The 16,410-nt window shown below is 45.4% G+C and overlaps 1 protein-coding gene across 1 annotated transcript in view; it reads right to left on the minus strand.

Moving 5' to 3' along the window:
- Positions 1-703: 703 nt before the first annotated feature.
- LOC115109350 (cadherin-13-like) overlaps positions 704-16,410 on the minus strand; it is a 635,591-nt gene continuing 619,884 nt past the window's right edge. The window contains exon 15 of the mRNA XM_029634155.2: positions 704-2,856. Coding sequence (XP_029490015.1) covers positions 2,849-2,856 — 8 coding nt within the window. The 3' untranslated portion in view covers positions 704-2,848. The remainder of the gene's footprint in view (positions 2,857-16,410) is intronic.

Consider the following 16,410-nt stretch of genomic DNA (forward strand, 5'->3'; position numbering starts at 1 on the left):
TGTATTGCAACAAGATCACCATGCACTTTTATTACCCTGTGAAGTTCATCTTAAGTTATTTCATCTGTAGCTATTAAATTACTGACCGCAAGGCACATGCCCAGGGTCTCTGACCTCATGTGGGCTGCCATTGATTTTGTTAGTCATTCTCACACAGATAGCATATGTACATGATGGCATAAGTCATGGCAAAATGTTAAGAATTGCAGGAAATTATCTTGAAAACTTCCCCCATTGATTCTGTTAGTCACTCTCACACAGATATCATATGAACATCTTCACAATTGCAGGAAATTAGCTTTAAAACAGCTAAATGTTCTCTCCATCACATGGCAAAATACGTAGAATTGCAGGAAACTAGCTTTAAAATGGCAAGGTTCTCTCTCCTCCCCATGGCAAAATGAGTAGAATTGCATGAAATACATTTAAAAAATGCAAAATGTTTACTCTGCCCATGGAAAAATGTGTAGAATTCCAGAGAATTTGCTTAAAAGCTACATGTTGTTCTATGGGGCGACCTCTAACGGGCCCAGAAACCATATCTCCGCATTGCGGAGGGCCCCACATTTTGTTTAGATATGGTTTCTGGGCCCGTTAGAGAGTGACCTTGAGTCTCCATTTTGCTGGCAAAACCAGTTGGCAAACACACTTACTAGCCCTGTAAGTCAATCAATGGGGCTCACACAAACAATAACATGTATAGTGATGGGAATTACAGTAACAGCTTTATTAAATTAGTGCAAAAGACAGACATAACTCATTCAAAATATCACATTTTTCTTTGCTTTATCATGAATCATGGGGTCTTCCACACAAACCATACACACTTTTTTTTTACGAGCGCAAAAAACAAACCACCAATTCAATAGCTTTCCTTGACCTCTTTGTGTGACTCGGGTGGGGGGGGGGGGTTCTAGTGGTACAAACAAGACCATGTAACACAAGGCAGACAGATAACCAATCTTCAAAGCAAATGAAAACTCCAGATCGGGGGTTGGAACCGGTTCAGGTTTCAAGGAACAGAATCAGAACAGGGAACGAAAGTGATCTATACTGTTCCGGAACAGAACCGTAATTTGAAAAGCATGGGAACCAGTTAAACGTTCCTTTACATTCCGGGCATTTTTTTCGGTATAAATGCAACAAAGCGCCTATGCAAAGCCCTCACTCTGTCCCTCAGAAATGTATTCCAGAGTCTCCCTGCCAGCTGAACATATTTGCCAGCTGAAAATCTTTGCCAGTGTGTGCGCAGGCTACCTGCCCCTCCCACTACTGTAGCCTACTGACATTATAAGCATGATTCAGAAATTAGGGAGGGATTTTAGATTAGAAAGAAGCGATTCACTTTTTCAATACTAGTTAAGGATGCAATATTTATTACGTTTCACATTGGATTTATTAACTGGTAGCTAGCTCTGGTCCAACATTAAGCCCACTCTCTAAAGTTCCTCCATTGAAGCCGATCCCTAGCAGGTATAATTCTGGTAGCTAGCTCTGGTCCAACGTTAAGCCCACTCTCTAAAGTTCCTCCATTGAAGCCGATCCCTAGCAGGTATATTTCTGTGGGCCTAATCCAGATAATGCGTATCATATCAAGATGCTCAACGCTTCAAGCCACATTGTTACCGCCGGAGAGTGCCGACCACTCAGCAAGACCGTGAGGTTCAACGACCTCAAGGTCACAAAGGCCGCAGGAGCCAAGAAGCAGCCACAAAATTTCTGTCGCATCTCACGCATAGCAAGCTGCTCTATACGCCCTGATTGGTGAAGTAATTTAATGTTGAGCTGAATGCAAAAAAAATAATCAGAAAAGGAACAATATAAATTGTTACTTTTTGGGGGTTTGAACTGGTACAGAACTTTATTTTGCTGGTCGGAACAGTGGAATGGGACAACAACAAAAAATTGTTCTGTTCCGAATGAAACGATTGAACAATCATTTATTTTGGTTCCAACCCCAAAAATTGATTTACATAAAAAATAGGAAACACATCGATAGCATTAGAAATAGTGCCTAAAGTCCACAAAAAGGTTTCATTTTTTTTTCTGTAAGGGTAATTGAAGAGCCTTCAGTCCAAGTACATAGGTTAATTAATATATTTGTACAATGGTAAAAAATAAAATATATATAGTGTACTTTTTTAAAAGTTTAACACCATTACTATAAAGATATTGTTTTCCACTCCATGACAACTAATGCAATAGAAACAAAATAAATCAAAAAAGACTCCAGAAACATCTGACTTGAGAAGGCTTATGGCTACCATTTTGCCCACAGAGACCACAACCACTGCAGACAAAAACTGGCGTTTGTCTCTCATTATAGTAGGAAACAAGATAAAATAAAGTAATACATCAAAAAGTAAATGGTTTTCCCCATCCAGTATCCAGTAGCTCAGACTATGCAGTATTTCCTTTCCCAGCGAAAGAGTCCATTTAGGCGGTGGTGTCCATGACAACACAGCGATGGAGGGAGAAGACAGGCGGGCAAGGAGTGGGAGAGGGACGGGCAAGGGAGAAGACCAGGGGCAACGACAACTGTTCAGGTGAGGGGGAACAGAGCCTAGGGGCGGTAATGGACATAGAGACGGGTGAGGTAGAGATGAAGGGGGGAGGGGGTAACTAAAACCTGGTGGGGAGCCTGGGGCCACGGATGGGTGACATATCGTTGGGACACCCAAGAAGCTCAGTACCACAGAGGTCCAGTCTGAACTGTATTTTTTTAATTGTTTGCTAGTTGTTGTCGTTATGGTGAGAGGTCTTCTCTTTCCTTAGGCTTGGTCACGTAGGGGAGATATGTTGTTTCTCTTCAGTGTTGCATGTAGACTACAGTAGATTTCAGCAAAATTTACAGGCCTGAAAGGAGAGAATAGAAAAAGGAGAAGAGACAGGAAGAGAAAGATAAACAGATAGTTAAGGGTATCTTCAACACAGATCAGTTGCAATCAATTACACAAGACAGGTGACAGGCATCAATACATTAAAAATTCAGGATGGAGAGGACATAGAAGTTTAAAAAACGAATTCTTGGTTCTGGATTTAGACAGAATTTAGAAACGCAATGATCTGTCTTTTTAGCTGGACATGGAAACATCTCCGGGCTTGACAATGACACGTCCTCCTCTGTCATGTCCCAGTTGAATGGGACAGTATATATGTATTTTCTATAGTTGTAATGTATCACACACTTAAAAAAAAAACATGTATCGCAGCCTGTTACCTTTATATCTACACAGGGTCATATATGAAGAGTTACATACATGTAGAGTAGTAAAGGTATCATAAATATCTTACAATGATATAAATCAGATTACAGCATGATAACTTTTAATACACAGGCTGTTACAGATAGTGCTATCAGTATATACTGTACCTTTCCTCACACACAGACACACATACACACCGCAATATGAAATGTGAGATGTTATCAATCCATCTGCCTGTCTCTCTCTGCCATCCCTCTCCTCTGGACCAGTCTCCTTTGCTCTATGCTGTCACCGCGGGCTGTACTCAGAATTCTCTCCATATCTGTTTCTCTCTCTCTCTTTCTCTGTTTCTCCATTATGACATATACTGTAGCCACTGTATGAGTGTGGTTGTTTTTCAGCCCTGTCTGGAAGAGAAAGAACAGACCCTTCAGGACCATAGTACTGATCCTGCCTGAGCCCACGACTTCCGTGTAGAAGTGTATGTGTAGTTCCTGTAGAAAGTGGAGACACGCTCTCGCTCTGCCGCAGAGCAGCTGGGTTGCTCAAGGTCTATATGCTACACAGATCTGCTATCTGAATGGGGGGACATTAAAAAGGCAATATCTTTAGCCCATAGAAGAGGCACTTTATATCTGATACACAGAAAGATATAACATGTCCTGACTTTTACTGAAGACCTGTGAGTCTTGAGCTGTCAGTCCAAGAACAAATGCAGCGTACGTTTTTAGGTTTATGTAGGTTTTCCTTTCGAGATCTACTAGGAAAATTCATGCAGTGTAGAAGAAGTTGATAAGAAGTATCAAGTATATAAATGTACATGATCACACTACTATTACTTTCCTTGTTAAATTGAGCATATGGCACATTTAGTCAGCTTGATATGTATTCTGACTGCAGCTACTGCTGTCTACAGCATCCTTTTCTTTGTTTAAGATTTTCAGGGTTGATTTAAGACTTTTCTGTTTTATTTTATGTGATATCTGTCTCTCTTTTTCTGTCTGTCTTTCCTCCTCTGTCTCACGTAAGATTAGAGAGTAGTTTTGAGAAATGTAAAATGTAATTTTGTGAGACATTTTGAAATGAATTGACCCGTACACTTAACATTTTTCGGAGCGATCAAAGTGTTCCTGATTCAATGGGGGGGAATATCTAATGGGAGATACTATTGATTTTTTTTATTCTCACAGTTGTTGTTTTCCACTGGCCCTCTTTTCTATTGTGTAGGTGTAAGGGATTCTGAAAAGGAAATCTAAATTGAACAACACTCTGGAGCTGCGTGAGATAAGTTTTGAAAATGTAATGAGACTCTGGGAACTTTTATTCATGCATGCAGGCCTTGAAACATACCAATTGTTCCCCCTCTGGCTAAAAACTCATGGCCTGAAACATGAAAATACACGGGTAGATCAATTCACCTCAGCTCTCACACGGAGGCAATGAAGTCCAGCAAAGAGTGGATAAAAGAGACCCTTCCTTCCCTCACTCCCACCCACCTGAGTGAGAATGGGGAAGGAAATGTGACCATCACACCTGCTGTACCTGGAGAGGCTGAGACGAGGAGGGAATGACGGAGAAAGAAAGAGAGAGAGATGGGAGGAGATGGGGAGGGAGAGAGAGAGGGAGAAAGGGACAGAGGAGGAGGAGGCAGAGAGGGATAAAGGGAGACAGAGGGCTGTTTGATCTAATCACCATCACCTTAATTGGGTGAAAGTGCTTCTGGCAGCAGTCAGCTGGAGTTGAGGCAAATGTGATAGCTCACAGGAGGGCTGCCCTCGTAATCTCCAGTCCAGCAGAATTACCATCCTCCCTGCCTGCCTGTGGATTTACCCTGCTCTCCTCCATCTTCATCTCATTCTCAATGTCAATATATCAAGAGACAAGTCTCACAGCATATGGTTAGCCATATCCAATATCTGCTACATTTCTGAAGAGAAGGAGGAATGCAAAGTTTGCCTTTTGAACATGTAATCATATAGCAGCAACCCTCACTGTCACTCTTTGCTTCCCATTATGGCATCAACGAGAGTAGTTCTGACAAAACTAGAGCCAACTCAAATAAAACATTTGATAGCATGAAAAGAAAATCAGTGCTCTTCAAATGATTCTTTGCCAAACATGAAATAGTTCTCAAAGAGCCATCATCCAGTAATACAGGCATGACTAGACTAGACACAGTATAAAACATGACATTGGAGAACAATTTCAGGGTACGAGGGTGAGAGTTTATCAGCCAGGTAATGGCATGCCTGTTAAATTAGAACAAAGGGATTAAAAGAGGAATAAGAATGTTACCAAGGAGGAGGAGGATCCTATTTCTCCTTCTCCTAAATAATCTGCTCCTGTAACTGAGTGGATTAGAGCCGAGAGAGTGGCTGTTTGGGCAGGAAAGTGGATTTAAACATCACTGTGAAGGAATTGTTGTTGGCAGACTATGGCAGGGAGTCTGCCTGGGTATATTCCCTTATTTGTGGATGAATTGCATTTTCTCTCTGAGACTCGTCTCGGCCTCTAACAACAAACACGAACAACAATACACCCACACAGGGAATACATGTCAAATATCCCCTAAAGAGCCTCATCAACCTTTAACTGATAGCTAATAACAGGGGCATCATTGTGAATGTGTTCCAATGCAGTCAACATTATACTGCTATAGCACAACATTCAGCATCTCTGTTAGATTGCAAAACAGGCCATGTTGGACTGTGGTGCTGGGCTGGTGATGTTGCATAGACTGCATAGAGGAGATTGCAGGAGGTTGACTGAGCCTTGAGACAGCCCAATGGGAGTGGGAGAGGAAATGTCAACTTGTTTAATACTGCAGCCGCTCGTTCACCCATGCCTTTCACGTTATCACCTCCGCTCACATGTGTTTTCCTCATAAGCTTAATACCTAAAAACCTATTCATCTTAAAAAGCCAGTGGTGCCCACAGCGCTCATGCGAAAAATGACTATATATTTACATGCTCCTGTCCATCCAACAGCCCCAACATCACATGATGCTAGACTTCCATTTTAGACCTGACAGAACCTGCTGGAGAGAGATAATACATACACACGGTCTTTCTGTCAGGCCATTCACTGACAGGGAGATAGGGGGCACTGTGGTCATCTCTGCCACACTCGCAAATTGGGTTTCCAATCTTATTTAGAGCATTTCTCAACCAAATAGTTATACTTCATTTATTAAAATGCTACTAACAATGGCCCTTATTTTGTTATTAAATGGCAAACAGTAAGCACCATCCAGAGAATTTGATCCACAACACAAGAACATACAAAACATACACCAGCTACATCTATGTGTTCTTTGACATATGAAATCCACTATAAGCCCAGTTAGACTCTGTTGTCTGAGTTAAAGCAGCACAAATACAAGTGGTATTTGGTGTCTAATGAGTTACGGGTCTGTGGTAAAGTCCTGCTACACGTCGATCACACTGTAGAGGCTCACACATCAACAGGGACGGACTAAGCTCCTGGATTCAGCCAGGGATTTAGCAGCAGTAAATGCTACAGTAGAATATCTGTGTTCTCTCAACACCGGCTCTGTCCCAGAGGCTTACATACATCATTTAAGAGTGTGTAAAAGTAACACCACCGGAGTTCTTTATCCTTGAAAAGGATCAGGAGGGTACATGTGGACATGGATTTTCTTCTGTGGGGATGGGCTGAGAGACAGTCACTTTGGAGCCTGCTGCCCAGTGAGGAAGATTGATGGAGCAGCGTCTCTCCTTAGGTTGAGTGCAGTCCTCTCTGGTTGACTTACAGCAACCTCCACCACCCACTCAGTGTTTAAGAGCTTTCCTTCTTGAAGTACACATAGCCTGCTATAGAAGGCCTGCAGAGAGTCACAATGTTAATGTATATGCAGAAAGTACATGTGCACATGTTCTGAAAGTGTGTTTTCACAATGTGTGTCTGTCTATGTGAAGGTACATGTACGTACATATGGATGGGAGAGAGTGGGTGTTTGACAGAAGTCCCGTACCGTATGAAATTGTGTGTGTACGTGCGTGTGTATGACTTGTGTCTAATCTCCTCACACATTTCTCCTCTCTATCTGTCCCTGAGTGGTTGAGCCTGGGTCAGGCTGATGTGCCCTGACAAAAGTAATCTCTCTGTGTGTGTGCATCGCTGTACTGACTCTGATACAGAGGGGACCTCTGTGGCCCAGCTCTCTTCTCTCACCAGCTCCCACTGGGCACACAGACAAAGATTGCCTCCCTCTATATATCACTACCTGTCTCTCCATGCTGCACGGCTCAGCTGAATAATATGCTGCAGTGCCTGCTGCTGAGGCCTTACTGTCTGCAACTTTACATAACACACCCCATTCAGCTATGTTGTTGACCAATGAAAGGACATGCTTGGAGTCCTAGCTGAGGTACATGGTTGGTTAATAAATGCCAGAGTCTATCAGTATAGTATGGTGTGTCATAATGAATGCCAGAGTTTATCAGTACAGTATGGTGTGTCATAATGAATGCCAGAGTATCAGTACAGTATGGTGTGTCTTAATGAATGCCAGATCAAAGGAGGAGAATTTCACAATCCACCCTGCCACCCAATTAACATTCACTGTGCACATACACAGACTGATTTCCACAGGGACCACTGATAACAAAGCACTGCTCATCTAGCATATAGAACACACACACAGACAGAGAGAGAGACAGAGATACAGAGACAGAGACAGAGACAAAGACAGAGACAGACAGAGACAGAGGCTGCTTGGTATGATCAGAACTGTGGGTGTCTTAGGCTCAACACTCTAGAGAGACAGAATGAAAAGTAGACAGACAGAGAGAGGACAGATGGACACATACATACCCAAAGGGATTGTGAGTGAGATATGGAGAGAAAATGAAGAGATGAAGAAAAGAGATAGTGATTGTAAACCAGGGATGGCTGGAGGTTGAGAGATAGATAGAGACAGAGAGTAATGAGTGATAAAGAAGAAGAAAAACAGAGAGAGAAGGGGAAGTGAGAGCGAGAGTGAGAGAGATGAGGGATAGAGAGAGAACGAGAGATGTGAGGTAGAGAGAGGGAATCAGTGGCTGCTTGGTATGATCAGAGCTGTGGGTGTCTTAGGCTCAACACTCTCAATGGCTCCACTGTGTGTTGAATTACAGATTACCCCGTCGCCTCCCTCCTCTGGCTCCTCTCCTGCCGAACACTGCACAGAACTCCATAACACCAGCTCAGCCCCAATCCCCCTCTGAACACAGGATAGGCATCTATATAGACTGGGTGTTAGATCTCCTTCATTATGCCTCCCATTCCCAATCGAGGGGTAAATTATACATTTAATCACTAATGGTATAAATGAGATATACAGCTTGAGCTCCCAACAGGAGTCCCTGGGAAGCTCCTGGCTGTAGCAGGGGATGCCAGACTAACGGTGGGGGAGACACAGAAACATCATAAAAAACGGAAGAGATGCTGGGAACACGCCTACAAGTAGCTGCGAAGATGTTTGAGATTTAATGAACGCGTATACTACCCAGGGCATGTCGATATGAGAGGAATGTGGAGTCTGGATATAACTGCTCTTGTTTACTTCAATTGTTTAATAGTTTAAGAACTGTGTGGACTCTATTTTAACAAACCTAATGCAATGGTAAAACCTAATAAGCGCTGGGGGGGGTAGTGCTATAAGTTCGAGGGTGTGTCAGAAATATTTTAGCTATTTTCATAAGCACAGTTATTGGCGCAGATGCTGGTATTTGCTCGAAAGGGCTGGGTTTTGATGAACAAACAAGTTGTGGGGTGTCGAGGCTTGGCCCCTGACCGGCCAATCAGAAGGGGCTCCATGGCTAAATATGTGGTTGCTTCAAGTTCTGTATTTATTGTCTTTAATGTATTGCCTTGAAATCAACTCCAATTCCAATGTTTCATTTCATTTATTTGAGTAGGGACAGATGCAATAACGTTGACACATTGCAATATACAACATTAAGATGCATTGCATCATAACGTTAGCTTGTGCTAATTTACGGTGCCCGTCCCTAGATAGACAGTAACATAACAAGAAAATTCAGAAAAGAAACACAAACAAAGAAAGAAAATACTAAATAAATAAAGACATATTCATAGAAGTACATACTGTATACATACATTTATATACAGTACATACACGCACATATGCATATACATAAACAACAACAAACAAAAACAGCAAAAAATACATACTAAACATACAGTTTCACAAACACAGACCCAAACCAAGCCAATCCACGTCTTAAAAACCCAAGCCGATGGAGAATAGTCATTGCCCTCTAGTCCAGAACCTGTGTAGATTATTTGTTTCCAGAAACCGTTTTAGGAGGTCTATACATTAATTTTACTTTATTTTTAAACTCACTGAGAGTTTGCCAATTCTTAATGTCATCTGGAAGCAAGTTCCAGAGTCTAACTCTTTTCACACAGATTGTTGACTGAGCAATAGCAAACCCTGCACATTAGAATTCTACAGTTAGCGCTTTAGTGCCCCCGAGTGAGTGCATGTACCTGTAGATTGCAATATTGTCACTAAGTTACAGAGTGATTGTGGCATGAGTCCACACAAGTATTTAAAAATCTAAATTACATCGATAAATGTACTACTAAACAAATGATGTGTCCTTAACACATTGCAGTGATGGTGCCTTATCGGATTTTTGTCTAGAATTTTCAAGGCTCTATTGTAGAGTGATTCTGTGTCCATATTGTCATGCAGTAGGATAAATGTGAATTGATTATTGTGTGTAAAAACAAAAGTGCAATATCAAAGGGTTTCTTATTAACTTAAAACAGATGAGACTTGCTTTCACTGTTCTGCAGATTTTTTTGCATGTTTATCAAACTTAAGTTTCGAGTATGAAATTATTCCAGGATATTTAACATCAGAAACCTGCTTGATTCGCTCTCCTTTGATCATAATGTTGAGTGATTCTACCATTGGCTGTTAATCAGTTATAGTTTGTTAAACAGCTTACAGAAACAAAATAACTAAATGTAGACCTATCCCATCTTTGCTAAATAGAGTGCCTTTGGAAAATATTCAGACCCCTTGACTTTTTCCACATTTTGTTACCTTACAGCAATCTACACACAATACCTCATAATGACAAAGCAAAAACAGGTTCTTAGAAATGTTTGCAAATGTATTCAACATTAAAAACAGAAATACGTTATTTACATAAGTATTCAGACCCTTTGCTATGACACTCGAAATTGAGCACAGGTGCATCCGGTTTCCATTGATCATTCTTTCTACAACTTGATTGGAGCCCACCTGTGTTAAATTAAATTTACATTTACATTTACATTTAAGTAATTTAGCAGACGCTCTTATCCAGAGCGACTTACAAATTGGTGCGTTCACGTTAAGACATCCAGTGGAACAGCCACTTTACAATAGTGCATCTAAATCTTTTAAGGGGGGAGAAGGATTACTTTATCCTATCCTAGGTATTCCTGAAAGAGGTGGGGTTTCAGGTGTCTCCGGAAGGTGGTGATTGACTCCGCTGTCCTGGCGTCGTGAGGGAGTTTGTTCCACCATTGGGGGGCCAGATCAGCTGGGTGTAGGGCCTGATCAGAGCCTGGAGGTACTGAGGTGCCGTTCCCCTCACAGCTCACAGCTGTGCACTTCCGGGTTGGAGCGAGCGGTCGCATCTGCACTCGGTCCGCAGGTAGTATTACATTTCATTACATTTCATTATAGTACAACGGTTTGATTTGTCTAATCTTATCAATTTCTTCTTAGCTAGCTACACAGCCGTCTTTGTTTCATAGATAATTGCGTAATTATCGTATTTCGTCGTCCTAACGCAGTCTACACTGCCCTGCAGCTAGCCAGCTAGCTAACGTCCACCGTTAGCTAGTGTCTACCGATTAGCAGCACAACTATTACACTCAACTGAACGACTTGATTAGTGTAGTGTTAGCTAGCTACATAGTTGTCTTTGGTACCCAAGATAATTGTGTAGTTTAGAGTGTGTAGTTTTATGTGTCCTTAACATAGGAGACTCTGCTAGCTAGCCAACAGCTAGCCAACGCCTACCGAACAGAACTTCTGCACTCAACAATCCGGTCGCATTTCGCTTCGCTCCACAGGTAGTATCACATTTTTCATTTCATTTCATTACAGTACAACGGCTTGATTTGTTTGATCGTAGCTAGCTATCATAGCTAGCTACACAGCCGTCTTTGTATCAAAGATAATTGTGTAGTCTAGAGCGACTTCCTAGGTTAGTTAGCCAGCTATTGTCGTTCTTTTAACGCAACGTAACGTAATCAACACTGCTAGCTAGCCAGCTAGCCTTTACAATAGCAGCACAGTAGAAACTATTACACTCAACGGAACGACTTGATTAGTGTAGTGTCAACAACGCAGCCAATGCCAACTAGCCTACTTAGTCAACAACGCAGCCTCTGCCAGCTAGCCTAATTCAGCAGTACTGTATCATTTTAATCATTTTAGTCAATAAGATTCTTGCTACGTAAGCTTAACTCTCTGAACACTCGTGACGTGTAGTCCACTTGTCATTCCAATCTCCTTTGCATTAGCGTAGCCTCTTGTGTAGCCTGTCAACTATGTGTCTGTCTATCCCTGTTCTCTCCTCTCTGCACAGACCATACAAACGCTCCACACCGCGTGGCCGGCCACCCTAATCTGGTGGTCCCAGCGCACGACCCACGTGGAGTTCCAGGTCTCCGGTAGCCTCTGGAACTGCCGATCTGCGGCCAACAAGGCAGAGTTCATCTCCGCCTATGTCTCCCTCCAGTCCCTCGACTTCTTGGCACTGACGGAAACATGGATCACCACAGACAACACTGCTACTCCTACTGCTCTCTCTTCGTCTGCCCACGTGTTCTCGCACACCCCGAGAGCTTCTGGTCAGCGGGGTGGTGGCACCGGGATCCTCATCTCTCCCAAGTGGTCATTCTCTCTTTCTCCCCTTACCCATCTGTCTATCGCCTCCTTTGAATTCCATGCTGTCACAGTTACCAGCCCTTTCAAGCTTAACATCCTTATCATTTATCGCCCTCCAGGTTCCTCGGAGAGTTCATCAATGAGCTTGATGCCTTGATAAGCTCCTTTCCTGAGGACGGCTCACCTCTCACAGTTCTGGGCGACTTTAACCTCCCCACGCCTACCTTTGACTCATTCCTCTCTGCCTCCTTCTTTCCACTCCTCTCCTCTTTTGACCTCACCTCTCACCTTCCCCCCCTACTCACAAGGCAGGAAATACGCTCGACCTCATCTTTACTAGATGCTGTTCTTCCACTAACCTCGTTGCAACTCCCTCCAAGTCTCCGACCACTACCTTGTATCCTTTTCCTCGCTCTCATCCAACACTTCCCACACTGCCCCTACCGGATGGTATCGCGCCGTCCCAACCTTCGCTCTCTCTCCCCGCTACTCTCTCCTCTTCCATCCTATCATCTCTTCCTCTGCTCAAACCTTCTCCAACCTATCTCCTGATTCTGCCTCCTCAACCCTCCTCTCCTCCCTTTCTGCATCCTTTGACTCTCTATGTCCCCTATCCTCCAGGCCGGCTCGGTCTTCCCTCCCGCTCCGTGGCTCGACGACTCATTGCGAGCTCACAGAACAGGGCTCCGGGCAGCCGAGCGGAAATGGAGGAAAATCCGCCTCCCTGCGGACCTGACATCCTTTCACTCCCTCCTCTCTACATTTTCCTCTTCTCTCTCTGCTGCTAAAGCCACTTTCTACCACTCTAAATTCCAAGCATCTGCCTCTAACCCTAGGAAGCTCTTTGCAACCTTCTCCTCCCTCCTGAATCCTCCTCCCTCCCCCTCCTCCCTCTCTGCAGATGCCAACCATTTTGAAAAGAAGGTCGACGACATCCGATCCTCGCTTGCTAAGTCAAACGACACCGCTAGTTCTGCTCACACTGCCCTACCCTGTGCTCTGACCTCTTTCTCCCTCTCTCTCCAGATGAAAGCCTTGTGACGGCCGGCCGCCCTACAACCTGCCCGCTTGACCCTATCCCCTCCTCTCTTCTCCAGACCATTTCCGGAGACCTCCTCCCCTACCTCACCTCGCTCATCAACTCATCCCTGACCGCTGGCTACGTCCCTTCCGTCTTCAAGAGAGCGAGAGTTGCACCCTTCTGAAAAAACCTACACTCGATCCCTCCGATGTCAACAACTACAGACCAGTATCCCTTCTTTCTTTTCTCTCCAAAACTCTTGAACGTGCCGTCCTTGGCCAGCTCTCCCGCTATCTCTCTCAGAATGACCTTCTTGATCCAAATCAGTCAGGTTTCAAGACTAGTCATTCAACTGAGACTGCTCTTCTCTGTATCACGGAGGCGCTCCGCACTGCTAAAGCTAACTCTCTCTCCTCTGCTCTCATCCTTCTAGACCTATCGGCTGCCTTCGATACTGTGAACCATCAGATCCTCCTCTCCACCCTCTCCGAGTTGGGCATCTCCGGGGGCCCACGCTTGGATTGCGTCCTACCTGACAGGTCGCTCCTACCAGGTGGCGTGGCGAGAATCCGTCTCCACACCACGTGCTCTCACCACTGGTGTCCCCAGGGCTCTGTTCTAGGCCTCTCCTATTCTCGCTATACACCAAGTCACTTGGCTCTGTCATAACCTCACATGGTCTCTCCTATCATTGCTATGCAGACGACACACAATTAATCTTCTCCTTTTCCCCTTCTGATGACCAGGTGGGAATCGCATCTCTGCATGTCTGGCAGACATATCCGTGTGGATGACGGATCACCACCTCAAGCTGAACCTCGGCAAGACGGAACTGCTCTTCCTCCCGGGAAGGACTGCCCGTTCCATGATCTCGCCATCACGGTTGACAACTCCATTGTGTCCTCCTCCCAGAGCGCTAAGAACCTTGGCGTGATCCTGGGGAGGCGGTGGGTAGGTTCATGCTCTACAACATCCGCAGAGTGGACCCTGCCTCACAGGAAGCGGCGCAGGTCCTAATCCAGGCACTTGTCATCTCCCGTCTGGATTACTGCAACTCGCTGTTGGCTGGGCTCCCTGCCTGTGCCATTAAACCCCTACAACTCATCCAGAACGCCGCAGCCCGTCTGGTGTTCAACCTTCCCAAGTTCTCTCACGCACCCCGCTCCTCCGCTCCCTCCACTGGCTTCCAGTTGAAGCTCGCATCCGCTACAAGACCATGGTGCTTTACGGAGCTGTGAGGGGAAGGCACCTCAGTACCTCCAGGCTCTGATCAGGCCCTACACCCAAACAAGGGCACTGATCCACCTCTGGCCTGCTCGCCTCCCTACCACTGAGGAAGTACAGTTCCCGCTCAGCCCAGTCAAAACTGTTCGCTGCTCTGGCCCCCAATGGTGGAACAAACTCCCTCACGACGCCAGGACAGCGGAGTCAATCACCACCTTCCGGAGACACCTGAAACCCCACCTCTTTAAGGAATACCTAGGATAGGATAAAGTAATCCCTCTCACCCCCCCTCCCCCTGAAAAGATTTAGATGCACTACTGTTCCACTGGAGGTCATAAGGTGAATGCACCAATTTGTAAGTCGCTCTGGATAAGAGCGTCTGCTAAATGACTTAAATGTAAATGTTAAATGTAAAGCTCCGTAGGCAAGCACCATGGTCTTGTAGCGGATGCGAGCTTCAACTGGAAGCAAGTGGAGAGAGCGGAGGAGCGGGGTGACGTGAGAGAACTTGGGAAGGTTGAACACCAGACGGGCTGCGGCGTTCTGGATGAGTTGTAGGGGTTTAATGGCACAGGCAGGGAGCCCAACCAACAGCGAGTTGCAGTAATCCAGACGGGAGATGACAAGTGCCTGGATTAGGACCTGCGCTGCTTCCTGTGTGAGGCAGGGTCGTACTCTGCGGATGTTGTAGAGCATGAACCTACAAGAACGGGCCACCGCCTTGATGTTAGTTGAGAACGACAGGGTGTTGTCCAGGATCACGCCAAGGTTCTTAGCGCTCTGGGAGGAGGACACAATGGAGTTGTCAACCGTGATGGCGAGATCATGGAACGGGCAGTCCTTCCCCGGGAGGAAGAGCAGCTCCGTCTTGCCGAGGTTCAGCTTGAGGTGGTGATCCGTCATCCACACTGATATGTCTGCCAGACATGTAGAGATGCGATTCGCCACCTGGTCATCAGAATGGGGAAAGGAGAAGATTAATTGTGTGTCGTCTGCATAGCAATGATAGGAGAGACCATGTGAGGTTATGACAGAGCCAAGTGACTTGGTGTATAGCGAGAATAGGAGAGGGCCTAGAACAGAGCCCTGGGGGACGCCAGTGGTGAGAGCGCGTGGTGAGGAGACAGATTCTCGCCACTCCACCTGGTAGGAGCGACCTGTCAGGTAGGACGCAATCCAAGCGTGGGCCGCGCCGGAGATGCCCAACTCGGAGAGGGTGGAGAGGAGGATCTGATGGTTCACAGTATCGAAGGCAGCCGATAGGTCTAGAAGGATGAGAGCAGAGGAGAGAGAGTTAGCTTTAGCAGTGCGGAGGGCCTCCGTGATACAGAGAAGAGCAGTCTCAGTTGAATGACTAGTCTTGAAACCTGACTGATTTGGATCAAGAAGGTCATTCTGAGAGAGATAGCGGGAGAGCTGGCCAAGGACGGCACGTTCAAGAGTTTTGGAGAGAAAAGAAAGAAGGGATACTGGTCTGTAGTTGTTGACATCGGAGGGATCGAGTGTAGGTTTTTTCAGAAGGGGTGCAACTCTCGCTCTCTTGAAGACAGAAGGGACGTAGCCAGCGGTCAGGGATGAGTTGATGAGCGAGGTGAGGTAAGGGAGAAGGTCTCCGGAAATGGTCTGGAGAAGAGAGGAGGGAATAGGGTCAAGCGGGCAGGTTGTTGGGCGGCCCGGCCGTCACAAGACGCGAGATTTCATCTGGAGAGAGAGGGGAGAAAGAGGTCAGAGCACAGGGTAGGGCAGTGTGAGCAGAACCAGCGGTGTCGTTTGACTTAGCAAACGAGGATCGGATGTCGTCGACCTTCTTTTCAAAATGGTTGACGAAGTCATCTGCAGAGAGGGAGGAGGGGGGAGGAGGATTCAGGAGGGAGGAGAAGGTGGCAAAGAGCTTCCTAGGGTTAGAGGCAGATGCTTGGACTTTAGAGTGGTAGAAAGTGGCTTTAGCAGCAGAGACAGAAGAGGAAAATGTAGAGAGGAGGGAGTGAAAGGATGCCAGGTCCGCAGGGAGGCGAGTTTTCCTCCATTTCCGCTC

Source organism: Oncorhynchus nerka, linkage group LG25 (genome assembly GCF_034236695.1).
Source record: "Oncorhynchus nerka isolate Pitt River linkage group LG25, Oner_Uvic_2.0, whole genome shotgun sequence".
NCBI classification, from domain to species: Eukaryota; Metazoa; Chordata; class Actinopteri; order Salmoniformes; family Salmonidae; genus Oncorhynchus; species Oncorhynchus nerka.